The sequence below is a fragment of the Fundulus heteroclitus genome, chromosome 2, assembly GCF_011125445.2.
Source record: "Fundulus heteroclitus isolate FHET01 chromosome 2, MU-UCD_Fhet_4.1, whole genome shotgun sequence".
NCBI lineage: Eukaryota > Metazoa > Chordata > Actinopteri > Cyprinodontiformes > Fundulidae > Fundulus > Fundulus heteroclitus.
In genome coordinates, this window is record NC_046362.1 from 16,588,718 (window position 1) to 16,615,944 (window position 27,227).

General features: G+C 40.7%; 1 protein-coding gene and 1 pseudogene across 3 annotated transcripts in view; both read right to left on the bottom strand.

Moving 5' to 3' along the window:
* Positions 1 to 4,123: 4,123 nt before the first annotated feature.
* dapk2b (death-associated protein kinase 2b) overlaps positions 4,124 to 27,227 on the bottom strand; it is a 28,648-nt gene continuing 5,544 nt past the window's right edge. For 2 of the 3 annotated variants that reach the window (XM_012871477.3, XM_012871476.3), the window contains exons 3-12: positions 19,057 to 19,278; positions 17,096 to 17,234; positions 13,996 to 14,125; positions 13,838 to 13,886; positions 13,716 to 13,742; positions 13,477 to 13,629; positions 10,789 to 10,834; positions 6,525 to 6,614; positions 6,351 to 6,431; positions 4,124 to 5,095 (exon numbers count right to left, since the gene is read on the bottom strand). In XM_012871477.3, the coding sequence (XP_012726931.2) occupies positions 5,018 to 5,095; positions 6,351 to 6,431; positions 6,525 to 6,614; positions 10,789 to 10,834; positions 13,477 to 13,629; positions 13,716 to 13,742; positions 13,838 to 13,886; positions 13,996 to 14,125; positions 17,096 to 17,234; positions 19,057 to 19,278 (1,015 nt within the window). In that variant the 3' untranslated portion in view covers positions 4,124 to 5,017. Of the gene's footprint in view, positions 5,096 to 6,350; positions 6,432 to 6,524; positions 6,615 to 10,788; positions 10,835 to 13,476; positions 13,630 to 13,715; positions 13,743 to 13,837; positions 13,887 to 13,995; positions 14,126 to 14,242; positions 14,257 to 17,095; positions 17,235 to 19,056; positions 19,279 to 27,227 lie in introns of those variants that run through there. The other variant, XM_036149532.1, reaches the window with a different exon arrangement.
* On the bottom strand, positions 7,070 to 10,782 carry LOC118566662 (annotated as a pseudogene).

The following is a 27,227-nucleotide window of genomic DNA, read 5'->3' on the forward strand; positions in this document are numbered from 1 at the left end:
TATTGGAATTATTTACGTTATGCAATATCACAAAGTGTCCAAACACCTTTTCATTTTTTTTTTTTTTTTTAAGATTTAGTGGCACCAGGGATATTTACTGATTAGTAGCATAAAATGAGCAGAGAGACAGGGGAAGACAGACAGGCAGTAAATGGCACCGGGTTGGAAAGGAACCCAGGACATTTGTGTTGAGGACACTGAGTTTATCACCTCGGGACCTTTATAAAAAAAGCCTCCAATCTAAATTAGAAAGGGAAATATTGAATGATAATGTTTCTCAGAGCACATCAAAGCAACCAGCTAGGTTCATGTTTATATCACAACCAAACCTAAAAACCAGTTCAGCTCATCAGCTGTTAAAAAGTGCCATCAAACTATGAGTTTCCAGAGCATTTTAGGGCAGCATCAAACTCAAACGGCATTCATCTGACCTTTTAGATAATCAGCTTGGAGCCAAGTTCCATATTTTGTTCACAAGCAACCACGGGCAAAGCACTTTTTTTATCACTGCTACGCTTACAAACAGTTTTGGTGTGCAATAAATGTTTTCCCAGCAGAAGCAATCATTCCGTTATCTTTAATTTACCACTTCTACTAACGTAAATCTAAAGATACGAGGGTTTGCTTTAATACACGTTCATTTGTTGAGACACCTTTTGAGGACAATACGTGTGCGTTCCTTGCTTTTACCTTGGGCTGTCTCTGCCTCCTTGTCCATCTTGGGACACGTCAGTGACCGTTTGGAGGGTTTTGTTTCTCTTTTCTTTTTGTAAAAACTAGTGTTGCGCCAATACCGATACCAGTATCGGACGGGGCCCAGATCCAGAATTAAAATGGTGGTATCGGTATCGGCAAGTACCAACAAATAGGGCACCGATACCACTTTGTTGTTTATATGTCACTTGAATGCAGCCTTCTCTCTCCCGACTATTATTATACATGTTATATAAGTTCATGAAAGTTGCACTATTTTGGCATTTGAGAGCCAAAAGTTTATTCAACTATATTCACCCATTCCAGGTAGGCAATAAAAAGTTCTACTACCCTAAGTAGTATGCAGTTCATATATACACACACAGATCAGTTTCAAACAGATGGTATCGGTATCGGCCAATACTGCACAGCCAGTTATCGGGTATCGGTATCGGGGCCAAAAAATGGCATCGGTGCAACACTAGTAAAAACCAAAGCATTAAAATCCACTGTGGAAACTTTGACAGCAGAGAATACACAGGAAAAAGCAAACGGCAGAAAGATCAAGGCTAATTGTAGGCTAGCTGTGCTGAAATCCGCTGGCGCTCGTGTTTACAACGCCGTCAGTAAGTTTGACACTGTTAGTGAACTGTTTGCTTTAAAAAAACAAATAGAAGACACGTGGTGTATGAAAACCAGCCTCTTTTTGTTTGCTTTTCTAACCTGTTGATATAAAAAAAGTATCATCTTTCCCTCAAACCAGTCTGCAAAAAAGAAAATAAAGCCAGAGCTCCTTGAAATTGGAGCAATTTTCCCTTCCACCAAAGCCAGAGATGAATTTATGACACTTGGAAAAAACTTATACCAGAGAAACAAAGGTTTGTTTCAATCTTTTTCCTTAAATATCTCTTTAGTTTCTGCTCTTGCAGGCATATGAGCGACACAAAATTTTCAAATGTTTCTCACCCCACAATATATCTTAGTGGAGCAGCAATAATGCAGGATTCTACACAATTTTACAGCCAATCATCATGAAAGGCTCGGTAAAAAGGATTATAAAAGCCCTAACAGAGCACAGACTCTCAAGCTGACCCACTTGTTGGTTATGACTCTTTTTCTCACTAGTTGTACAAACTGGCCTACATTATGGCGGTGCCAGCTTGTGTTCAGTTCACATCAAATTATCCGTTCAATCTCCTTCAGCCCAGCTGAGCCCAAACACCCCTACTGTTGTGAGAATAAAGAGTAGGCGGGAGAAAATAAGAAAACAGGTCCCCAACACTTGGCCGGAGTTATCATAATTAGGCCATGCTGATGTTCCAAGTACTATTTATTAGCCGTTTGAAGTATTTGTGGGATTTTTACAGGCTTCTTTCATTTTTAGAAAAGGTAAGGAGACTAGGGGTTTCCACGCGTAAATCACACACATACATATATATATATATATATATATATATATATATATATATATATATATATATATATATATATATATATATACTGTATATAAAACCCTTTAATTGTTTTCACATTCTTTTAATTACTATCACATAAAAGGCCAATGTATTTATTGCAAGCTTGTTTGCAGAAAGACCAACACAAAGTAATGTAACTGGAGGAAAAATCACACATTTAGTTTTCAAAAGATCTTGTAAATAAAAGAGCTCTAACAAGTATGGTATACACTATTTACTTTTAAACCCAAAAATTAAATTCAGTACTTCATACGACACCTGATCAGTTAGGGACAACTTCCCTGAGCTTCATCGGATCCTCTGCCGTTTGCCTACCAGCCTGTCGCCGGAGCGGATGACGCAATCATCTACCTGCAGGAGCCTGGAAGCACTGTGAGGATCACTTTCTTTGATTTCTCCGGTGCTTTTAATTAACGCCCTCCAGCCTGGACTTCAGAAGGACAAGCTTTCCGCAGTGGACCACCACCTGACAGGCCGGTCTGCGAGGATCTGTGCTGGCATGGTTCCTCTTCACTCTCTACACTGCAGACTCCATCAACTCCACAGGTTGCCGTCTTCCAAAGTTCTCAGGTCACTCAGCCATAGTTGGCCCGCTTACAGGAGAGGACGACTCAGAGGACAGAGGACACGGTTCGTTGTGGACAGGTGCCAGTGAAACCATCTCATGATCCACGTGGGGGGAAAAAATAAGGAGCTGGTGGTGGATTTCCACAGATCCACCACACTGACACTGGAGAATCTCCAAGGAACTGGCATTCATTTAGTACAGTTTTATAAGTACCTGGGTGATAACCAGAACAACAAACCTGGACTGCAGTCACAACACTGATGCTTTTTACAGTAAGGTTCAGAGCAGACTCTACCTGCTCAGGAAGCTGAGGTCTTTTAGACTGCAGGGGGCGCTCCTGAAGACCTTCTTTGACTGTGGTGTCATCAGCCATCCTCCAATGGTGTATGTTGTTGGAGCTGCAGCTTATCTGCTGCTGAGAGGAAGAAGCTAAGTTCGTCAGCAAGGCTAGAGGTGATTTTTTAATGTTGTAAAATAGTCTTTTTCTGTACAGTGTAATTTCTTTTGCTTGTTGTTTTTTTTAATCACACTTGTCTGTATATGCATGCTTCCATTTGTGTTTTAGTTTGCTGCTTGTACACCTGAGTTTCCCCAGTGAAGGACAACAAAGAATATTTTTATTTTATTCTATTCTAGAATAGAATACAATAGCATCTTATATATCTTATCATCCAAAAATAGAGTTTGGTAAAACAACAAGCTTACAAAGACATGGCCTTTCACCTAAACTGGCAGGCCGGGAACAGGAAATAATCAGAAAAGCAACTCAACTACAGCAACTCTGGAGGAGCTGTAGAGATCCAACACAAGTCAGTTTTGTCTGCCATTGAAAAAAAAGACACAAAACCTGTTTTCCCCCAGATGGAAAACTAAAACCAATGAACACCACATGGTTGGGATGGGGATTCATCAGCCAGCAGGACATTGACCATGAACCTAAAGCCGGAGCTAGAATAAAATGCCTTAGACAAATGCAGGTTCATGGGTTAGAATGGCCCAAAGTCCAAATGATCCAATTAAGTTAAATACATTTCTAAGAGACTTGTTTGTCAGATTAAAAATACCAAAAGGTACTTTTAAACAACCTTTAAGCCAGTAATAAACATACTTTTTATTAAGCCCCTATTTGTGCATGAAAACTGGATTTTTATTGGTCTGATGCAATATTCTAATCTTAAATATTGTGTTATTTGTTAGAGTTGGGGACAAAAACCGTAATCAACAAAAACAAAGGCTTTAAGACATCATCTGTCTGTGTCTGTGAAAAAAGTACATATTATATATATGTATTTATTTTTCTCTCTCACTGTATTTAATGTGTGCCCTTGAATTGTTGTTCAACAATATGCTTTTTTTATTATATACACTATAATAAAAAAGGCAAAAATAACAATATTCTTCAGTTTTATTAAACAAAGTATCAGTTCGTAAGATTACAGCATTAAATGTTTAAAACTATGAACGCAACTATTAGGAGCCTAAAATGAAAATTGAAGTAAACTTAAGACATTTGTTGGAGCTACAGAGCCTCTATTTACACCATAAATACATCACATTACATAATTCATTTTAAAAACAGCAAAATTAGCTTTACATAGAAAGATTTGTATGGCATTCTTATGTACACATAAGATAAAAGGTGGTTATTTATGATCATTTACAAGCATACAGTAAACAGATGGTTCAGAATTGCATACAGGTTCCGGATAATCATAGCTGAGATGGTCAAACGTACAGGACAAGAGTAAACACTATTTGCACAGATCTGCTGTGTCTAAGCAGAACAAAAAAAACATGTAAACATTTGGTTACAAAGATCTGCTACCAACTTGTCATCTCATCCTCTGGAGGCTAAAACTTTTCAATTCTCAATACTTTGAACTGCAACACCCAGATGTGGCCAGTGGAAGAAGAAAAAAAAAAGTGTGACTATCAACAGACGGCAGCTGAAGCACTTTTGAGGCTGCAGTCATGAGAGGAAGCCCTCTGCATTCTTGTGCAAGTGTGAATATCCACAAAGAGGCCCTGTCAACAGTATAGCTGCTGTACATATTCTTCTGCCAGTAAGCAGCTTTAATTTAGAAGTGGCGCGGCTCTGCATAACATGCTGCAGAAAAAGTGCTCACTTTGTCAAAAACTAACCCTGACGTTGCTTTAAACAGCCGTAACTCAAACACATGCGGTTTCTGCATAGCCGTGCCCAAAAATAAAGAGAGAGAAAAAAAAAAAAAGGATGCAGAGTCACTGTTTTACGCCCGAAACAGGGTTCACAAATATTCTTTCAGGAAGTGCTGCTTCTCTTTCTGGTCCTGGGCCTTCTCTTCAGAATTTCCTCCTCTTGGTCACTTTCACAATCCCTCTGAAAGAACGAAGAAACAAAAAGACGTTTGAATCATTTTGACTGCAGTGAAGTGTGGAGATGGTCTGTTTTTTTTTTTAGAAAGTTATATCCAGAATTAGAATCTGAACTCATGTAATCTGGCCCAACAAACAAGTTGCTTGTGCATTATTGCTGCACATAAATGTACATATGAGCCACAAGGAACAATATGTAGGAATGACGTCCGGTTTTTCCAAAGAAACATCAGAAGTACATCTCCAAACAGCCTGTATGTACTCAGATGCATGCAGGAAGTTATTTCACTTTCTACTCCTGAATTTAACCAAATCACACAACAAAAAAAAAAAAATGTCATTATCCTGAAATATTGGTTTTCAGAATGAAATCATTCACAATTAAGCAAATGTCCAGAAGCAGTCTTCCTTGCTGCGCTCCAGCCTAGCAGCAATTCCCGAAACCAAATCCTTATGCTAATAATGTTTGGTTTATATCTAGTTTTAAATACAGCACTGGCCACATTTATTAGCAATACCAGGTAATGATGTGTAAAAAGCCTAAAATGAAATTGATATTTGTAACAGTAGCCGGATCTCACACAGAACCATTTGGAGGAATCCAAACTTTTAATTTGAGAACATCAACTCTCTGGGATTACACATCACAATTGTTTCTAATAAAATCCACAATCATTGGTGCCACTTTAGCTGTGAATACCTTGTAATCCTCCGTGTTGTACCTCTAAGTCATCTGTGGCATTTTACACCACTGAAACAAACAGAGGGGCTGCTTTACATCAGAAACAATTATTTCCTACGCTGGGATTGGAGTTTTCTATTTTTCAGTATGAGTTTATGATATTGCAATTAAAGATTTTAGTTTTTTTTAGTGTTGCGCCGATACCAGTATCAGGCAGGGCCCCGATCCAGCACTAAAATGTTTTTTTTTTTTTTTGTTTTTTTTACACATCATTACCAGTAGACCAGAAAATTCTGTCCTCATCTGTAATATCATAAGTACAGGTGGTAACATTTTTGATTTAACTTAAATTATCAAGCAGAGGTGCATCCAGACAGGTTTCTGCAAAGTCAGGTAAGCCTTGGCGCTCTGCTTCCAGTCTTTAGCAGGAGAAAAACTCTCGGGAGGCTGGCTGTGCAAGTACAGCACAGATACGAGAGCGTCAGCAGCAGCAGCCTCGCATCGGCAATGTCTGGAGGAAGCTTTTCTGAACTGTTACGCCGCTACGACGGCTGAACCCTTACAACGTCTTCCTCACCTTATCATCTTCAGGCAGCTTCTGACTCTTCTTCATAATCCTCGTTAAGTGGTTGCACAAAGCCACAATCCGAAAGGACAGCTATAAGCGTTTAGAGACACAGAAAAAGACAAGCGGTCATAAAATCTGCTACATTTTCCACAGATAATTTAAGGGTTTAATCCTGAACTTTACCTTCCAGCGGCGTCTGGCATACTGCTTCTTAAAGTTCTCCAGGTTGATCACAGAAAGCCTCTTCTCCATGGCCTGCCTGGGATTGAGAGGCTGCAGACACACAACGTGGGATGACATGGAAAAGACAATTTGTGAGTCGAGGTGGTCGGATTTTGTCAGCATGTCTGGGATAGCTCGAGAGTCAAGCTACAATCACAGTTTAAAAAGTGGGTTTATCATGAAGAGACTACTTTTGTTTCAGGGTTGAAGAAAGAAGCAGACGCGAAGAATGTGACAAAGAAAAATTGTTTATTTGGGCCAGCAAAGAAGAAAGAAATTAGATGCATTTATACACAAGAGATGTTATCACAAGTGATGGATACTTGCATTCTTCAAGAAAGAAATAAAAAAAAGGGTAAACAGTTTGAAAAATATTTAAAAGTGCCTGTTTAAATTCATAAAAAAGAAAAATAACATCTTTAAGAAACGTTATCTACTGTCAAGATAAAAAAGAGTAACATAAAATAATGATAATAATCAATGAAATAAAAAAGTAGTAAAAAAAACATTGAAGTGTTGACTTACATTAAATAAAAGTGCTCGATATTGTGCTCAAAGTGTTATATCATTTCAAAAAAAGTTTGAAAAGGATTCAGAGGTTTTTAAGTTAAATAAAACATAATTCTAGTCTATTGTTTTACATGAAGACAATAAATTATAATAATGTGTAATTTTCATTGGTCTGAGAAAGAGCTGGAGTCATTCAGAAATGAGATAAGCTTATTTTTGTACAGGCAGCAGAGCCAGCGCCTAAAGGGAGACAGACGAATGATTGAACTGAGCCCGTCTGTTACGGTGACCAGAAAGAAAAAAAACAAGCTGCTTCTTTAGCAATCGATAAATCTGGTGTACTAAACGTAGTCTAACTTTTTAGATAATCTATTTATATTATTTTGTTTAGTTTCAAACATGAACCTATATGTATAAGAATTTAATAAACTTTTAATCTAAGTGGGTTCAGCCAAATGTGAAAACTTTCATACCAGCGAGTTAACACGTGACTTAAACTTACATAAAATAAAATAAAAACTCTGAGCGACGTGTCATATGGCCCTGCTCTGCAATATTATTCTCATCCTAAGAAGGTGCGGCTGTAAACATTGTTGTAATAAATAAAATTGAAATTGAAAAATTGAATTGTAACAGAGGAGACAGAACACCAACAAGACAATATATCCAGAAGGTTATAAAATGTAAACTGCTACACAAGTGCTTGCAGATGCAACCCTTAACTCACATCCAGCTGTGAAGGATGCAGTCAGCTCCTGGTGATGCTCCAACGCATTTCTGATGCAATCATTTCGACAGAACTTCCCAAAATATAAATATTTAAATAAATAAATAAAACACGAGAAGTGCAGACAGGCAGTATTTGTGCTGTGTCAACTGCTTCCTGGATGTAAATTTATACCCAAACTATAAAAAAAAAAACATCATCTTATTTAGGTTATCAGTAAAGCAAAACAGGCTTTTTGTTTCAGAAAATTCATCTTCACACTCCTATTTCCTGTATCAAAATAGTGTTTACACTGCAACTAACTTTTTAGTTGATCTAGAACCATGGTTCTCAAGCTGCAGTACAAGTACCACCAGTGGGATTTGTGCTTCATTTAGTGATTCTAAGAAGATATTTTGCGAAATACAGCTGAGTCCCTCAAGTACAACGAGCTTCAAACTGAAGCGAGTCAGGAGAGAGGACCGGGCGAGAGTATTTCCATAGTATGAACGAGAGCAGGAAGCTGATTTGTTCCACATTTATCATTAACCATGTCCGAGTGAGACGTTAGAGAAGCTGCAGGACTTCCCAGTTGCTACAATGTTTTCAAACACTATAGTAATTCTCACTAAAGGAGGCTGTTACAAAGATTTAAGGAAAATCTCTATTAAAAAACAACAACACAGTTTTTATTTACTGATGCTGTTAAAAAGTTTAGAATAGACGACAACCACTCAGGATTGGATCTTACGCGTAATTCTGACTTTAAGGGACTTTTCAGTTTATTTTCCTCATCTCAGTTTAGACTTTGACACAAAACTGGAACCGGTGATTGAACTGCATCCTTCAACTTTGGCCGTGCCAAATGATAAGATGTTATTTCCGTTCTTTGTCGTTTGGTTTTATGTTAAAGAAGAAGATCGGAAAAAGTCAAAGTCCTACGGTTTTTAACATGTCTTTCAGTATACTGGTCATGTTTTAGCTTTGGTCGTTTCATTCCTGACTTCTCAGGTATGAAATGGAGACGTTTTGTACTAATAAATGCATTGATACACACGTACTAGGGAGGGTTTTTTGATAAAGCAACAACTTTAGGTATTTTTCTATCGTCTGCTCACAGTCTTTTGTAGGAAATGCTGCTATGTGACTCCAAACCTTGACGAAGATCAGCAGGAGCTCAAAGTAATTGTGATTTGATTACAACCTGTCATTTTTCAGTTGATTGGCCTAAATGGAGACAAGAAGTAACAGATTACAGAATCTAATATACAATTATGTTAAACTATATCAGATTTGAGTATTTTTGTGATTATCTTGATAATGTATGTGCATATTATACAGTGATAAAGAAAATGATACATAACATACATGGGTTCTGCCTATCATGATCAGAATCAGCTACATTTAAAGAAAGTTGTTTTATAGAGTGAGTTTAACTAAATGTTTAAACATTTTTAACCATTCACCTTGCATTCGTTTTTTTTTTTTTATTGATATTGAGCTTCGGTGTTTTATAATGTGAAAAAATTGTGTGTGTTGTATTTTAGCTGCTGTCTGAAACAAAACTTACGATTTACTCAGGTGGTGCCTTGTAAAACTTTTAAGATTGGTCAAGAAGCAACATTACACGGGTATTAAAAACTCACATTCTTTAAAGAAATGGTCCAATGTTTAAACCCCATTGGGATTTCTAAGGATAATCAAACTGACTTCATTGCTACATTATCCAGACTCTTTGAGTGGTGGTGGTCTGGACACGGTTCAGAACCGCAGGACTCTCTCAGAGGCTGGTTTACGTCTTTACTCAGGATGCCGTTCTGGATGCAGACGTCAAACTCCTTCAGGATGCAGAGAGCTCACCAGTTTCTGCAGTTGCTGCAGCTCAGAGCTCAGCTCCTGCCTCAGGATATCCAGTTGGCCCTGCCCGTGCTCATACCTCCCGGTAATGTACTCCGGACTTCCATCTATGGCCTTGACGTACTCCTGCAACCGCCTCCTGCTGGCCTCCACCTTACTAAACTCAAAGCGGGCCTGAGAGTGCCGTTTCCTCACGGTTTCGTTCTCCTCTTTGTACCTAGCCTCCTTGTCACTGTAGATGGAGAACAGTGCCTCTACGTCACATGGCAGGGTGCGGCGAGCCCCTTCCACCTCCGGCTGCCCCGTCTCCGTGAAGCTGACGCGCTTCACCACGTGAGCAAAGCGCTCCAAGTTAACATGCGTGTTGTTAGGAGGCAAGCTGCAGTACGGCTGCCTGGTGTCCTCCTCCTTCAGACGTTTCGCTTCCAACGTTTCCGTTTTCTCCTCAGCTCCAGATGCATCAGCATCATCCTCCGTTTGGCCGCGGGACTTAAGGATTGAAGGAAGGAGGAAGGAGGAAGGGGAGGGGGGGACACTGAGTGAGAGGCAATCACATGATTGTATCTTGAAAAACACACTGTGGTGAAGACCACATGAGCCACAGTGGGGATTAGTAGGCGAAGATGGCCAAAAACACAGCAAACATTCTTGAGGCGTGCGCAATGTTTCCTGGCTCGGTGCTCTGGTCCAAACAGGATGGTGCGACTTCACAGCAAAAAACACCTTTCGCATGCATTACGGCAGCTATTGTGAGCGCACTTCCTCAACGGCTTTCGCCTTTCCACGGCATCAAAAACAAAACAAAAAAACAAAAAAAAAATGGGTGGGATTTTATTTCAGTCCAGGCACATTTACACAGCTTCTGGGTGTTTATGATGAAGTGGGTGTAAGTTGTGAAGGTTGAAATAAATATCCCCGGTGGGCGCGTGGTCCAGGACCATAGACAGGCCAGTGGGTGTGAACTCTGGGACTTTGAGACTGCGGTCAAACATCTTTGAACTTCTAAACGATGAATCATCTACTTCTCCTGCGAGAAGCGACCCCGTTACCCTGACATAACCTTTGACACCCGCGACTGAGCTTTTCTCTCAGAAGGACGTGATGAGAACAACACAAAGCATGCCACAGAGCAGTCCTAAACCCAGCGCATACCTTAATCCACGGGTGATTCAAGGCATCTTGGATAGTCATCCGTTTTCTGCGAAAGGACGGGAAAAAAGAGGCAGCTGAGTAAATACATCCAAGCAAGTCTGTCACACACTGAGGGAGATGGTCTGTCATGCATTATAATTACAATCTCAGAGGAATTCAGTCAGATGTAACGCTCACAGGAATATCGTGTTTCCTAAAGGTTAATCTAAATGGAAACAGATGCCACATGGTGCAAATAAAGACAAGTATTGTTTTGTCTGTCATAATTAGTTTACGGTTTAGCCATGGTTTGTTTAACTGATATTATACATAATATCACTCTGTGTCTAAAAACAAGATGACTTGCAAAACTACGCATACTGTTCAAACTTCTTTATGTTGTTTTCATTTATATATGAACACATTTCATTAGGATTTGATGTGAACATCGCAGGGTAGTGCATAATTGGAAAGTGGAATAACAATGACACGTATATATATATATATATATATATATATATATATATATATATATATATATATATATATATATATATATATATATATATATATATATATATATTTTAAACAAAAAAAAAAAAAATCTGAAAAGTGTGGCATGCATTCACATTCGGCCCCCTTAAATGAAATTTGCCTTCGGAGGTAACTTAATCAGTAAACAGGCCGCTTGAGTGTAATTTACTCTCAGTGCATCGGCGTTTTGGTGCAGAACAGAAAAGCAGGATGCTGCCACCATCGGATTTCCTTTTGGAGATTGTGTGTTCAGGAGGATACGCGGTGTCATTTTACGTTAGACACAGGTAGGCCATTTACCCTGATATCCTGTAAGCACACATTTAGTAAAACAAATAGAATTTATCAGTGTGCTGTTTAATCTTTGATTAAACCCATCTTTGCAGTTAAGGCCTCTGAGGTTTGTTTTAGGGAAGATTTATGAAAATAAGGAAGACCAATGCATACAGCGGACAGGTCAGTGATAAAGCTGTGGAGACATTTAAAGTAGAGTTAAGTTATAAAGTAATATCCAAAGCTTTAAACAATCTCATAAAGCAAAGCTCTGTTTAGTCCATCATCTGGAAAAGGAAAGAGTATAACACAAATGGAAACCTATGGAAACCTATGAAAACGTGTCCAATTAAAGTAACTGGGACAAAGAGAGAAATAATCAGAGAAGCAGAAGTGGTCCATGCAAACTCTGGAGGAGCTCAAGAGATCCATTAACCTGAATCTCGCCAGATGGATGTAGTTCCGCCGAGCTCCACACATCCATCTGGAATCGCTGCCATCGGGAGGGATTTCAATACCACATAAAATGGACGAGCCAATCAGAATCGCTGGGTGGTGTTTTTGTAGATGTGAGTTATTCGGACAACAACGGCGCCTCACAAGTGAAGAAGCAAGCGCTGACCAGATGTCCCCAAATCTCTGTTTTGGATTACCTGTCCCTGGCAAAAGCTGTCCCCGGAAATATCCCTGATTTCAGTGAATCATGATGGAGTAAAAAAAGTGTAACGCAGCAAGAGGTATTTACAAGTTGTTTATCCAATCATATGCAAGCATTTTTGATAAGAAATACATCTCCAATGGAGCAATCCTAGAAGGATGTGGGGAGCTCTGCAGGGAGAAATCCATCTGGCAAGAGTCAAGTTAGAGATCCATAGCTCAGGTGGAAGAATATTTTGACAGGACAACTACAGTATTATTTGTTCACAAATCGGAACTTCATGAAGGGCTGGTGAGAAGAAAACCCTGTTAAAAACAAAGTCATGATAAGTCCAACCTAATGTGTGCCAGTCACAAGGCATGGAGGAGAAACACATATGTTGAAGAAAGCGCTCTGGTGGAATGACACCCAAACTGAAACTTCTGGCCTACATTTTTATTTTACACCATGAAACATGGTGGTGGTAGAATAATGCTCTGGGGATGCTTTTCTTCCGCAGGGTCAAGACAGATCATAGTTTATACTGGAGTCATGGATGAAAAGCTGTTACAATCTGAAAGAGATCTTGAGGCTGGGCTTACAAGCTCACTTTCCAGCAGGACAGTAACCATAAACGTACAACCAGAGCCACGATGGCCCGATGTGAATCAAAGCATTTTTGGTGTGTTGGAACAGTCAGACTCCAGATCTCGATTCACAGCTTTATCCAGTCTTTATCCAGTCTCACTGATCTTGAGTTGTTTTATTAAAACAAGGGGGACATTTTTCCTGTGTGGATGCACATCTATGGTTCAGACATACCCTGAAAGATGTGGTAAATGGTAAAACGGTAAATGGCTTGTACTTGTATAGCGCTTTTAACTAGTCTTGACGACCTCCAAAGCGCTTTACACTACAGTCTTAGTCATTCACCCATTCACACACACATTCACACCCTGACGGTGGTGAGCTATGTAAGTAGCAGCTGTAATCGCCGTGAAAGGCCGCTTCTACAAAGCGTGGACTCGTGGAGGTTGAACACAAATGCGTGCCTCAGTTTCAGATGTTTATTTCTAAAAGACGTATCATTTTCCCGTGGAACTCTGTGACACATGTTTGCGTCTGTAACATGAGAAAATATGAAATCCTTCAAGAGGTAGTGTTACTTTGGCAATGCGCTGTGTGACTGATGTTTAACAGCGGCTCGCCCGTCACCAGCTACCAGGCTTCACCTCCGTCCCTCAGCTGTCTCCCCGTTCTTTTACCTGGTGTCCTTTTCCAGTAGCTGCCTGATGAAGCTCTTGGCCAGCTCGCTGGTATTACTGAAGAACTCTTCATCAAAGTCGTAGTCCACCGCGGAGATGTTTCCCAGCGTTTCCTGCTTGGTTTCACCGAGGAAAGGCGAGGCGCCGCTCAAACTGAAACGACGACGGAGAGACACTCGCTCACTGACCGACACCCTCTCCACATAATCCCCGACCGATGCGCCGAGATGCCAACTCACAGTATATAGGTGATGACTCCGATGCTCCTGTAAAAAAAAACAGCACGAGATTAATCCAAAGTTATGCACAGCGGCTTGTCGCGTGGAAGCCGGCAGGGTCAGATGTAATCAGCGGCTCTTACCACATGTCTGCCTCCAGTCCTAGCTGCTCATAGTTGACGATCTCCGGAGCTGAAAATAGACGGAGCAAACTCAACTTTGCAGACAGCGTGAGGTCTAAACGACAAGTAATTACAGCGCAAAAGGAAGGTTTAGAGAGTAACCAAAGGAATTGCCTTACCCACAAATTCAGGTGTGCCAAAAATGTTTTTGAAATCTGCTCCGGGTTGGATTTTGTGCGCCAGTCCAAAGTCTATGACTTTAATGCGCGGCAGAGGGACGCTCCTGTCCAGCAGCATTATGTTTTCAGGCTGCAGCGCAAACACAACAAAGAGGTTCGTCAGCGGATTTCATAGAGGTTTTTTTTTTTTTTTTTTTCCTGCTACCAAGATTGGATAATGAGTGAACAGGTAGTCAACTCAGATTACCTTGATAAAACTGCCTTTTTTTGTATGCGTTAAAGAAAAAAAACAGGCATCTGTGTTAGTGCAGCATGTATAAAACGGTTTTACAATGTTCTTGTGTCTAACAGCTCACTGCAGCTTTGCACCAAAATAATAATAATAATAAAAAAGTGACAACAGCGAGGCTACAGTGCTAGATTTTCTGTATCCCATAATCGCATGAGCATTTTTGGAGTTCATGCATTCAGAGCAGAAACTTAAGAAAGGAAGGAACGCGCTGGCCTCTCGGTTTGCAGCTTTTCCACAAAGGATTCCAGTGAAGGTTGGTTGAGTAATTTGATACGATTTTGGTCAGATTCTGCAAATGTTTGCTGATCCAAAAGTAGTTCACTCTTTGGGGGCCTGCGTAACGTACACCAGAGTTTGTATGAAGCCCTGAGAGGGGGGAAAAAGTTGCTTAGGTCAGCACCGTTTCAGTCAGCCGACACAGTAACAAAAGAAAGCTATTCAAATCTGGAGATATTTTAGGAAGAATGAATTTGTAAAAGACAATTTCATGACGAATCAAAACAAAAGTACAAGAAAAATTGAAAAGAGGAAAAAATGTTCAAAGGCAATCTGATGCTAAATTTAAAATGCAACATAAAGTGATGCGTTATTTTTTGTTGGAATACAGAAAGTTTAAAGATAAGCTAAATTTGTTAATCCAGTGTTTGGAAGAATGAGGGACAATGTGGAAGCTGGGGTTGAAATCTTCCTGATTTCCTGGGCAGAGACTACCTGCAGCTAGGCGGCCTTTCTGTGAAACACCCCTCTGCTGCTGAGTCTGACGCATATCGGCTAACAACATGCATTTATGAAGAGCAAGTAGTGAATCCCAGTGTTACAAACTCAAGAGCCATTGAATGTGGTGATGCTATTTCATATGGCCGACATGGCTCAGAGCCCAGGGCAGTAAAGCCAAGGGAGCGGCTTGAGTACGTAAAAAAAAAAGTTACCGATCAGCTGCTCTAATGTTTACTATTGCCTGTTTTTATGTCCCAAGATGAATGCACAGTCTAGAAACTGTAATTAAAACCAACACAGCAGCTCAGACTTCTGCTCCGTTTATGGCTGTTTTCAGACTCACAGTAAAAGAGGGGTACCACAGAAGGCAGCTAGACATAGAACCCTGGAAATATACAGGAGACAGAGAAGCCAGGTGGTCTTAAATGGAAGGATAGGAACTAGAGGACATGTGAAGGTAAGCTGACGCTATCTAATGCTGGCACGCAATAATAACAGCGCTCATACACAATACGTCCAGTGTAAAATTATTTAACGGTTGAAGATATTAGTTATTAAAATATGCTTTGACGAGCTAACCGCAGGCGAGTGGGAACTAAAAATTTTAACAGTTCCACGTTACTAATGAAAAAAGCTGAAAAGCAATCTGTAGCAAACCGCTCTGAGTTGGCACCAGGGGAAAAGATGCATGTCTGAGGTCAGTTTAGTCATTGAGAGAGAGCAGATAACAGGAAGGCTGAGACGAGGACAGCATGGGGACGTCACAGTGTTCTACTCGCCTTTTAAATAAGCAGGATAATGCAGGCAGAACAACAGCGGTTGTTTTGAAAAAGTTTTGAGCTCCTCTGATAAATTCCATACAAGAACTCGTACCATCTGGGAAAAATGAATGAAATCCACACACACCTAACAAAAACGTATTAGAGGATTATTAAGACCCCAGCAGGTGCTCTTTGTCCATGTAGGGACTAATCAGAGCGGTAATGTCGGCAAATTATGACCACCACAACCTCTCTAAGTGGTCACAGTTTTATAGCCGGTTCCTGACATAGTCGGTCTTTTGTTGCACAGAAACTTGATTATCATTTTTAAGTCACTTTAGATGAGCAGTGTTTGGAAAGTTACATTGGGTGAAAGGTTCTGTTAGGTTTTTCCACCTGCTAAATGAAAACGGAGCACTTTTTATTGAAAATCTGAGTTAGAGATATTTCTGAACTGTCAGTCTCCTGTTGACGCGTTGCAGTCCTGTACATCGTTGCAACTGCTCTGTGACAGATGTTTACACTGGAGAGTTCAGTATCGCCTCTCTGAATGTGCTAAAAATGAGTGTTGCACCGATACCAGTATCGGGCGGGGCTCCGATCCAGCACTAAAATGGTGGTATCGTTATCGGCGAATACCAACAAATTGGGCACCGATACCATTTTGATGTTTGAACGCAGCCTTCTCTCTCCTGACACTCACTAGTTCTACTGGATTCACTTTGTATTAGTCTTTCTCCTGCTTTACAAAGGTAGCAGCTTGACAAAGCCATGATGGCAATTATTTTACATCCAAGTAGTATGCAGTTCTTCATATATACACACACACATCAATTTCAAACAGATGGTATCGGTATGGTATCGGTATCGGCCAATACAGCACAGCCAGGTATCAGGTATCGGTATCAGAGCCAAAAAATGGCATCGGCGCAACACAACTAAAAATGATGAAAAGGTTGACGCCTAAGTCAAATCTAAATCAGTGTCCTCTGGCTTTAATTGTAAAAAAAAATAAAAATAATAATACATATATAAATAAAAGCGTAAAATGAGCTTCAGAAAACAATTATAGAAAACTGAAGAGCAACTGTTTATAGAGCTACGTGGGCGAGCCGGCTCTCTCAGAGAGAAGAGATAACCTTGTGGTGTCGCTGCCGGTCTAAACACTTGCTTAACCGAAACAGGAAGGATATGTAAACCCAAGTGGTGAGACACTACCTTAGAAGCATGAGAGACCTGCTGTCTAAATGTCACAATAAGCTCTCTATGGCCTCACTGATACCCCGTGATGCTTATGAGGGAAATCTAATACTAATGCAGCATACCATACCTTCAAATCAAAATGTGCAATCCCCTTCGAGTGGAGGTACTGGACCCCGTCTAGTATCTGTTTAATAAACTGCGTGGCCTCCTCCTCACTGAGAGACTCTTTCCGAGCCAGGAAATCAAACAGTTCTCCTCCGGAGACCCTGCAAAACACAAAAAAAAAAAAACACAGACATGTACACACTTGCTTATTGTTGGCTCAGATTATGGAGAGCAAGGGCCTCTCCACTCCTTTATCTAAAGTGTGCTCTCAGGAGATGGACGCAGAACTCCTGGATGCCTTAGATACAGGGATGTATGTTTGTTGTATCAACTGGGACCTGTTTGGAGACATTCGCCCCTACATATGAACCACTGTTTTCCCCTCCGTGAAGGCTAATGAAAAGGCTTAGGGAGGTTTATGCATAAACAGAGAACCATCTTGCCCGCTAACAACCAGCTCAGCCTGTCAGTCACTTGACAATAATTGGATCGGGGGTTTTCTCTGGTCCTAATTAGGCCCTACAATTTCCCAGGCCCTCGCAGGACACGAATGGGGCCTGCTGGGGCGCAAGCATTATTTACTTTGTCAGACCATTTTTGTTCCATCTGATACACACGGGCCCGTCTCAGGCAAAAGGTTTTTGAACAAACAGCGGCTTCAGCAAACAGTTCATGTGAACAGAAACAAGAACGCGAGCAGCAAGGTTCAAGGCCAGTGAGTTTTACTGGCTATTTGGCTCAGGAATTATTTTTTTTTAAAGAAAATGCTCTCAGACCACAGTCCTAAAGATAAAACCCGTGAACGTTTCTAAATTCAGTCCCATTACAGCGATATGATTTTACGCGATGGGTGTTTTGCATAATTGTTAGGAAGTGTTAGGAAAGTAATTCATAGTTAGCAAAAAACTTCTACAAATAAAAATCTAAAGCGCTGCACGCATTTGCATTCAGCCCCCACATTTACTCTAATACTCCAACATAAAGTCCAACAAATTAAATGAAGACAGAGGAACACAGCTGACGGGTCAGGGATAAAGTTGTGGAGTTCAAATCACGATTGGGTCATTAAAAAAAAAAAAAATATCCCGAGCTTTGAACATCTCACAGCCCTCTGTTCAGCCCATCATGTGAAAATGGATAGGCAATGGCACAATTTCAAACCTGGCCTTATTGGGGAAGGGGCAAGAGGGAAAAAAAAAAGTCTTGTTTTAATGTTTGCCACTAGCTTTACGGGGAACAAGGCGAACATGTAGAAGATGTCGCTCTGGTCAGATGAGAGTCAAAACTCAGCTTATAGACCTGCATGCAAAGGGCCAAGTGTGGCAGAAAACTAACACCCCAAACATGCCGTCCCTCCTGATTAAACATGGTGGCGGCAATGTTATCCCGTGGAGGTTGTGTGTGTGTTTTTTTTTAACTGGGACATGAAAGCTTGTCAAAGGTGAACGGAAGATAGATGATGGTGAAACGCTTGGCAAATAAAACCCTGCCTAGGGCTGCAAATGCTTGAGACCGAGGTCGAGGTTCCCCTACCAGCAGGACAACGGCACTAACAACACAACCAGGACTGGATTGAACATAAGCAATGTTAGAATGGTCCAGTCCAACTCAAGAACCAAATCTGGGTTCTGAGTGAACAGCTGAGGATGACGGATGCGCTACATCCAATTATACTGAGCCTGAGGTATTTCGAAAAGAGGATGTGGCACAAATTTCACGTCAATACAAATGTACAACACAGTTTCAATAAGGGGAAAAAAACATTTATAACCTTGTAATATCCCTCACCTCCAAATATGCACTAATATGAATTTAGTTTATCACATGAATCCTAAAATAAACTATGATTTGTCACGGTAATTTGACAAAAGGTGGAAAAGTTCAACGTGTACTTTTCAAAAGTCACTCTGTTTTACTTATTTCACCCTGAAATGCAGACAGTCCTGCAGCTGCGGTAACTGTAGGAATCGTGTCGTGACTCACAGTTCGAGGATGAGCACCACGTCCGTGCGGTTCTCGTACACGTCGTGCAGCTCCACGATGTTGGGGTGCTGTATCTGCTGCAGGATGTCCACCTCTCGCTCGATCTCCTCTCTTTTCACACCCCGCCTGCTGACCCGACTCTGGCGCTTCTTGATGAACTTGGCGGCGTATGCGGCGCCTGTGCTCTTCTCTTTGCAGCGCTTGACCACCGCAAACTGCCCACTGCAGACGTTAAAGAGGGAGACAGAATTATGGATTGTGAGCGTGATGAGGGCGAGTTTATTTCCCAGTTTTGGCGTATTTAAGTTCAATGCAGGTGCCATTTTGCGACAACAGGACATAAACCGAACAGACACTGAGCAGGAAGTTGTGTGTCAAAAAAAAACGTCTGAAATATTTCGGTATGGCCCATTACTTCCCGTTTCCCGACGAGACAGAGAACAATCAGCCAGGCTGATAGTGTGGACAGAGCCTTTCGCCTCCTACATCATCCAACTTCCTGCCAAAACTCTTCTTTTTTTTTTTTTTCCTTTCTGCTGAAAGAATCCCAAAAACTCTGAATATTTCACAACAGAGGTGCAGCTTTCAGACCATCCACAACTGGATCATTGTGTTCTTGTGTTTGTTACTGCTCCTTTTGACTCAGCTAAACATCTTCCCCTTGTTTTTTCCTGTGGCTCTACATGGTCTTTTCAGTCAGAAATGCCTAGCTGACAACGTGGATTATGCGCATAAAAAAACATTTTACAGCGCAACACCCTTTTAACAGTACATAGGAAGCCTCTATGGCTTTGTTTTCATAAGGTTCTCATAGTAAGCCTGCTACCATTCCTGCTGCTTCAGTCATTTCCTGCTGCCGTGGACTCACTCCATACATCCAAACTGGGAAAACAAGTCTCTGGGTTACCTCAGCCATTATTGTCAGGTCCCACAAAATATGAGTGGAGTACATGGAACAAATGTCCATGTCTTTGGCAAAAATCGTACACACCTAAAAAGATAGTTTTCTGCTACCGAACGTACACGCTTGTCTCGACAATATTTAAACACAAACGCTTTGTCTTTGGAGATGGAGTGCCTGACAGAAACCTTGCAGCAGGCAACACAATGACCACCAGTCACAGTACCGCACTCCCGTGTTAGTTCATGACATACAGTAGTTTCACATTCACATTTTTTATTTTATTTTTTTTAAGTGAGGGGCATGCGGGTTACGGAGCGAGATGAGGCTACAATGTCATCGATTTCAGAAAAGTTATGGCTCACATATACAAATGGAAAGACGAAACCAGCTATTTGAAAAAAAAAAAAGAAAAAAAAAAGATAATTTTTGGTCTCCCAAAACGACTAGTGTGGATTCATGTGGACGCACAGCTTAAATGATACAATACCTTTGTGGATACACCTGAACTCGTTTCCATGTGTACAGGACCTCAGTGGCCTTACAGAGAGCTTTGACAATATGTGCAGCATTAACAAATTTAAACAAAACTTGAGTTTTACTATGACAGTATGAGTGAAAAACTACACAACACATATTTGAACTTGCAGACTGACTTGATGGCATCTTAAAGGCCTAACGGCTGTGGCTAGACTTTCTTGCGTACCTTGCCCGTGTAACAGGTGCTTACACACGTAACACCGGTGCATGACAGAAAAAGTAAAAATAAAGCAAACATTGTGGTTTAAAGTTACAGCTGATTCTCTGAGCTCTCTTTAACCACAGTGTTGTGTGAGGGTTGAACCAGTTGGTTGTTTTACAGCCACACCCAATCCAGCTTTTACTCACTACTGAAAAAAATATCCTCTGTGAAACCCCCATACTTACCGAAACATTCATCAGAATAATTCAGGCACAAAAAAAAAAAAAAAAAAAAAAAACATATTCAGAAACATGGCGGGAGATTTTAAAATATAAATGGCACATCACAGAATGGAGAGTAAGGGCAAATTACACAGTGGAAAAGCTTCATATCAGACCCATACGTTTCACTCCTGGTACTTGGGTTGCATTTAGTGGTGTTTTGGCAAAAATATAAGGCTTATTAATTGTTATGTAGGTCTAAATAAGTAGGAATATCCAAAAGGATGAGTTGATCAAGCACGTTGAGGAGAAGTGTGATGGAGGAAAAGCTGCCAGGCTGGGTTTCATTTAGATCTGAAATTCAACCCAAGTTGTATTGGTTGAAATTGGGAAAACAGTGGGATATATGCTCACTGTTGTGACTGTGTGACTTATAACCTAGCCACAATTAGCAATGCAAAGTAAAAAAAAACTGTGTACTTCTTTGAATTCTTCAGTATTTAGACACAAAAAAGGACAATACTCACTAACAGAAGTCGTACCATACTGTGTGTGTAAAAGATTTATTGACATCCAAACGACTGAAAGTTCAAAGAAACTATTTATCACAGCACTTTCACTACTTTGGAGTCTGAGTTGGGGAGCTGGTAAAAAAAATCTCAATCTTCCCCTCTTGGAACTTGTAAATTTTAACCTGTAAGTAAAAACTGACTATAAAATTAAATGGCATTCTTTATTCAAACACACAGAAAAAAAAGGTTGTTGTTTTTTTCTTTCTGTAAAAAATAAAAATTAAGTCTGTGTGCCAGTTATCTCCAAAGTCACAACTTTGGTAATGACATCCAACGCAACTTAATAACATCGCACCAGTAAGTTGGAAAACTGGTGTGAAATGGTTATTGCTATTTGCTCATTGACAAGCTCACTGCTGTTTGCAATGCAAACTGATAACACTTTACTTTTTTGCAATTTAAATGTTTGAACATTGAAAGGTAAATGTTAACTTAAAGCTGTTGCTTGGTACTATGCGTGTTAACGATTTAATGAGATAGAAACTTTCAGAAGAGCAGATAAGTAGTTTAGTAATGCAGCTTCATAAATTCCAAAGAGTGGCGGCCATGATGGATTCTCAGGTTGGAGTTGGTGAGAACTGGCGGACTTTCTCACTGAATTTCAACTTCAAGAACTCCCTTATCAGCTTTTTCCCCAATTTTGACCTTGCGAATTTTGACTTTAGAGTAAAAATTTAATTCACCGTTAAACCACAGACAGTCGCTTATATTACAAAGCTAAAGAAAAAGAAAAGAAGGACTGGTAATTTGCACTTCTTTGTCATCTTTCATATAGAAAAGCAAACGTCCAACTCTTGGTAGGTTGCCATTTTAAAATGTTATGATGATGATCTTCAGAGGCCCTCGTATCTACTAAATTGGCTTATCAAGGCTAAGAATGATACATTGATACATTTAAATGACCCAGTTGAGAGAAACATTTTCCACATGCCTGACAAGTAAAAGGAGTCTCACCTGTGTGGGTTCTCTTGTCGTGAGGCAGACACCCTGTCTACTTTTAAGACTAGACTTAAAACTTTCCTTTTTGACAAACTTATAGTTAGAGTGGCTCATGTTACCCCGAGCTGCTTCTATAGTTATGCTGCTATAGGCTTAGGCTACTGGAGGACATCAGGGTCTATTTTTCTCACTCTACTGAGTTCTCCTACTGTTCTCCAATTTTGCATTGCTTGTCGTCATTTCAGCTTTTGACTTTTTGCTCTCTCTCTTTTTCTTCATAGTATGGACACCTGGTCTGACGTTCTGTTAAACTGTGACATCATCCAAGGAAGACCGATCACCCACTATTACCATCTAATGTAGAACAGATTACTAGATCAATGTCTGCTTCTGTGCTTGTTTGTCTCTCTTATTGTGTCTCTACTCTGTCTTCTGTAACCCCAGTCAGTCGAGGCAGATGACCGTTCATACTGAGCCTGGTTCTGCTGGAGGTTTTCCTTCCCGTTAAAGGGGAGTTTTTCTTTCCACTGTTGCTTCATGCTTGCTTAGTATGAGGGATTGCTGCAAAGCTAAGGACAATACAGACGACTCTTCCTGTAGCTCTACGCTTCTTCAGGAGTGAATGCTGCTTGTCAGGACTTTGAAGCAATCAACTGGTTCCCTTATATAGGAAATTTTTGACCAATCTGTATAATCTGACTGATTTTGACTTTGTAAAGTGCCTCGAAATGACATGTTTCATGAATTGGGGCTATATAAATAAAATTGAATTGAATTGAAAGAATGCCATTAGACAGGTGAAGGTGTTGGGTGTTTCCCCTGTGACTCTATTAAAAAGGAATGCATTTCAACTGCTGTTTTTTTTTTCCCCACTAGATCCCCTCAGGAAACCTATCTATTAAAGCCCTAAAGCTGCTGGTTCGTTTGAAGGGTTGTTCTCCATCTGAACATGTTTCAGCAGATAGTACAAGAAAAAGCAGGGCCAATGCGGACGCTGCAGCGTCAGAAGCCGTTGCAGACGCATGCCTCATAGGAGAAATACAAAGAGTGGGTGGATGGGGGTTAAAGCGGCTTGGAAACTGAAATACTCCCTCTGTATGATCTGGTCACAGGGCATCTCCACCCCTGAGACCTCTCTGAATGGCTGACCCCGATATTGAGAGCTGTCATTATGTGTGAACTGAGGAGGAGGCAAATATACTCAAAGAATTCCTCTTGCAAAGAAAAAAAAAAGGGCAGGAAGTATCACATGGTGAGCAATCCCGGCAATCCCTCCAAGTGTAGCCGCCTGTGATGAAAGACGCCATTAAAATATGAGACAGTGGCCCGGCCAGGTGCCAGCGCCAGAGGCTTTGCTGTGGTGTCGATATAAAGTGTAGAGTAACACAGCAGCCAGAGAGGCGATGCTGGCAGTGGTTTTCCACGACGGGACGGTCGCACAATCTGTCTTCGTACTTAAGCCGGCCTGTGCAGCTGAAAGTGCCATCCACCGAGAGTTTCCGTTTCCAACAGCTGACCGCCATTATCCGCAGACAAGGTGGGGAGAACGCTCGCGCGAGCGGCGCCGACGGCATATCCAAACGTGCTTCTCAAATGAGCGACCGCGCGGGGGGGCTTGCGTGACCAAGACAGTCAGAATGATAGCTGATTCATAGACCTAAACGGATCATCTCTGTAATCCTGCCAGCAAATGTCATGGTGCTCAGGGGGTGACACCCCCGATAGCTTCTAATGGGCCTGAAAACACAAATTACAGACTATGGCCCGCTTCTTTGCTGTATAAATGACATCTTTTAATGTTCCAAACCCCAGATTTGGTCATTAATTAGCTTGAAAGCGCCCTCGCGGTGGTGATTAATTATCCGAGGAGCTGCCGCATTGTGTACTGTCTGTTATGAATTGACCTCTGTCAAACAGGAACTTTAGGAATGCCGAAAAAGGTCATTGTTTTTTTCTTTCCTTACTCAAAAGCAGCAATGTCTGTATCCCAGAGCAAACTTCACACACTCCCGTTCTACTCCTCACTTACACACATACGTGCCTGCTGTCCGGGGTAAAGATATACGGCGTACAGAACGTTCCTTTGGCAAGGATTCTTTACAGCCATACGTCAGCTCTTGTTTCTTCAAAACATTCACGTCCGAAAGGTTTTGTTGCTGCATCACAAGTGTAATATGTAACTTATTCAAACTGAAAATGTGCTTCTGGTTGGTTTCTTTCACATGACCTTGTCTTGTGTTTTTTTTTTCTTGAAATCATTGCTACAAGACAGACATACTGATTCCTGTAAAACTGTGCCTAACAGCTGCTTTAAAAATACATATTTTCCATTTTTAAATATTCCTTTAACGAGAGAGCTGTGGTTGAATGTACTTGTGGTTTCGCATAGATAATATCAACAACAAATGTTAAAAAAATATATATCTTAGTATACTGTTCATCCTTGGTATAACAAACTAAGTTGAGTTAGTGTTCTAATTGTAAAAAGAAAAGAAAAAACATCTAGATCTATACACGTTGTTAGCAAGGAATAAGTGCCGGTGCAGTTTTTCAGCCTGCTATTTAGCTGTGTGCAGCAACAGGTTTGGGAGGGGCAGCATTACGTCATTCTATGCTCTGTGAAGCCAGAGGGGAGAAAAATGTACTCAAGCTGTTTCTCTTGCCTCTTGAACCATAGATACAGTCATATGGACATTTTTGTGGGCTTAAAAATGTAACCGTAAGGCTCATGATAGATAATAAAATGTTTGAGGTTCAACTTGAGGAAAATGCGTAAAATCAGTAGGAAAGATCATTACTGATCATTGTCTTCAAAAATTAGTTTTTTTTTCTATTAAGGCAACAAATTAAGAAAAAAATACTTCCGTTCCCTCACTTTTAGAGGATTTAAAGGCTCTGCTGTGACGTTTTGCTAACATGGTTTAAGTATTTTGACTTTTTTTTTTTTCCAACAAATCAGTTAAAAGCCATTTGGACAGATAATATAATCTCAGACTATTTCTTCAAGCGAGCCCTTGTTAAGCACACAATAAACATACATTCCTAGGACCGAAGCCCTCGCTGAATTAGCTGAAAAACTATGTGACTCATATGCTGCTGCCTTCACAGTCTCCAGACCTCAACCAAGTTGTGCACTTTGGAAAGGAAATCGCTAATAACAAAACCAGCAAATGGAGTAATGTTTTTTTTATCCCTCAAGTGGCATTCCAGCGACTTGCAAAATCACAGCTAAGCCGTGCTGACGTTGTTCTGGCAGAATGTGGTGACCCAACGCATTATTAGGAGATGATTTATGGATGGCCCCGATGAGATTTTTTCTTTACTTCAGCTCGAATTAAAGTGTTGGATCTGTAACATGAAAGGACGGCGTGGTCATGTGTAGAATAACGTCTTCAGCATGTACAAACCAGTGTTGATCCGGTCAGGATGTTGTCACAGAGCAGCGGTTGAACTCACAATGACGTCAGTTAGCGTTTCGTAACGTGGAGGAAAGTTTAGACATTTTATCTTCCTGTTTAGGCACGCAAAGAGAAAAGGCGCTCCCTTTTTATGACAGGGGTTTACAAAGTTTTTGTTGATTCAGCCAACTGTGTTTTCTGACATAACGGCTGGTAATACTCTGGTATCATGACCGCGCATGGGCTGATTTCCAGTTCTCAAAGTATACCAAGGTGTGACTCTATTTCAAAAGACTTAAAATGGTCTGTGATACTGTTACAAAAGGTTTAAAGTGGGTTTAATAAGATACCAGAGAAAATGCCCACAGGTGAGCTGGCTGGCATTAGGGTTAGTCAAAAGTAACCTTGCCTTCAAGCTGAATTCTCGCACTACTTTTCACAAATGCAGTAGAATCCCTCTGGTCCTGTTCCCGCCTCAACCGTTTGAAACAGAGCCAAAACAGGTCAGCCAATCACATTGTTGTATTATGGTTGCAGTATTATGGCTCAGGAGGACGCACGCCTACCTGCTGCTATCACATCCGTTTTGTCAGAATCCACGACTGTCACTACCCAAAAAAAAAACTGTGCCTTGACCAGCGGAACTTGTTGTGGTTTCTCATGGCGCCTGCTGCTTACGACATTTCCATCTAATACCGTGATTGGCTGAAACCGACCTTTGGTAGGCGGGCACTAGGCGTCGCTTCAACCCAATCAGTGCAGAAAGTTCTGCTGAATGTCCCTTCTTTTTTCAGACGTGATGGGAGCAGGCCCGGACAGATAATGTGCAAAACGTAGAGTGGTTATCAAAACACTGACAATGCTCTTGTGTTAACTGAGGGAAGGTAATTAAGCTATCAAGTTTAAGTATAAGTGTGGTGCTTAAAATGAAGTGGGATGAGACACACAGCGATGTAAGAAGCTATTTAACAGGAACTGTTCTATCAGGTTGTGAGAGAGCAAGACTCTCAGCAGATAACAGGAAGAGTTTATTTACAGGAAAGTTCCTCTCGTTTATTCTTTGAGCTTTTAACTTCTATTTGTCGTGGATATTCTGAATTTGGAGACATTGGGATCAACTGCGTGTTCATGTCTTTGGTAAAGAGATTGCTCAACAGCGAGCGCTCAGTAACATCTCATGTTATCTCACCTCTACCCCCAATACAAATATCGACTGCTCAAAGCAGGAAGTGTAGGGGAGAAATGTTGGTGAAGATTCTCAGTCATCCAGGTCATGATCAATCAAACAAAAACAAAAAAAAAGGTTTAAAAAATAAGACAACTGGACTTCTATTCTCAAGCTGTAGACATTTTGCTTCCCATCCGGGAAGCTTTCTCAATTGAAAATGTCTGGAGTAGTGCGAAGTTCCAAGCTTTATAGATCTATACATTTTTTAAATCTTGTTTTTGAGTAGGGAA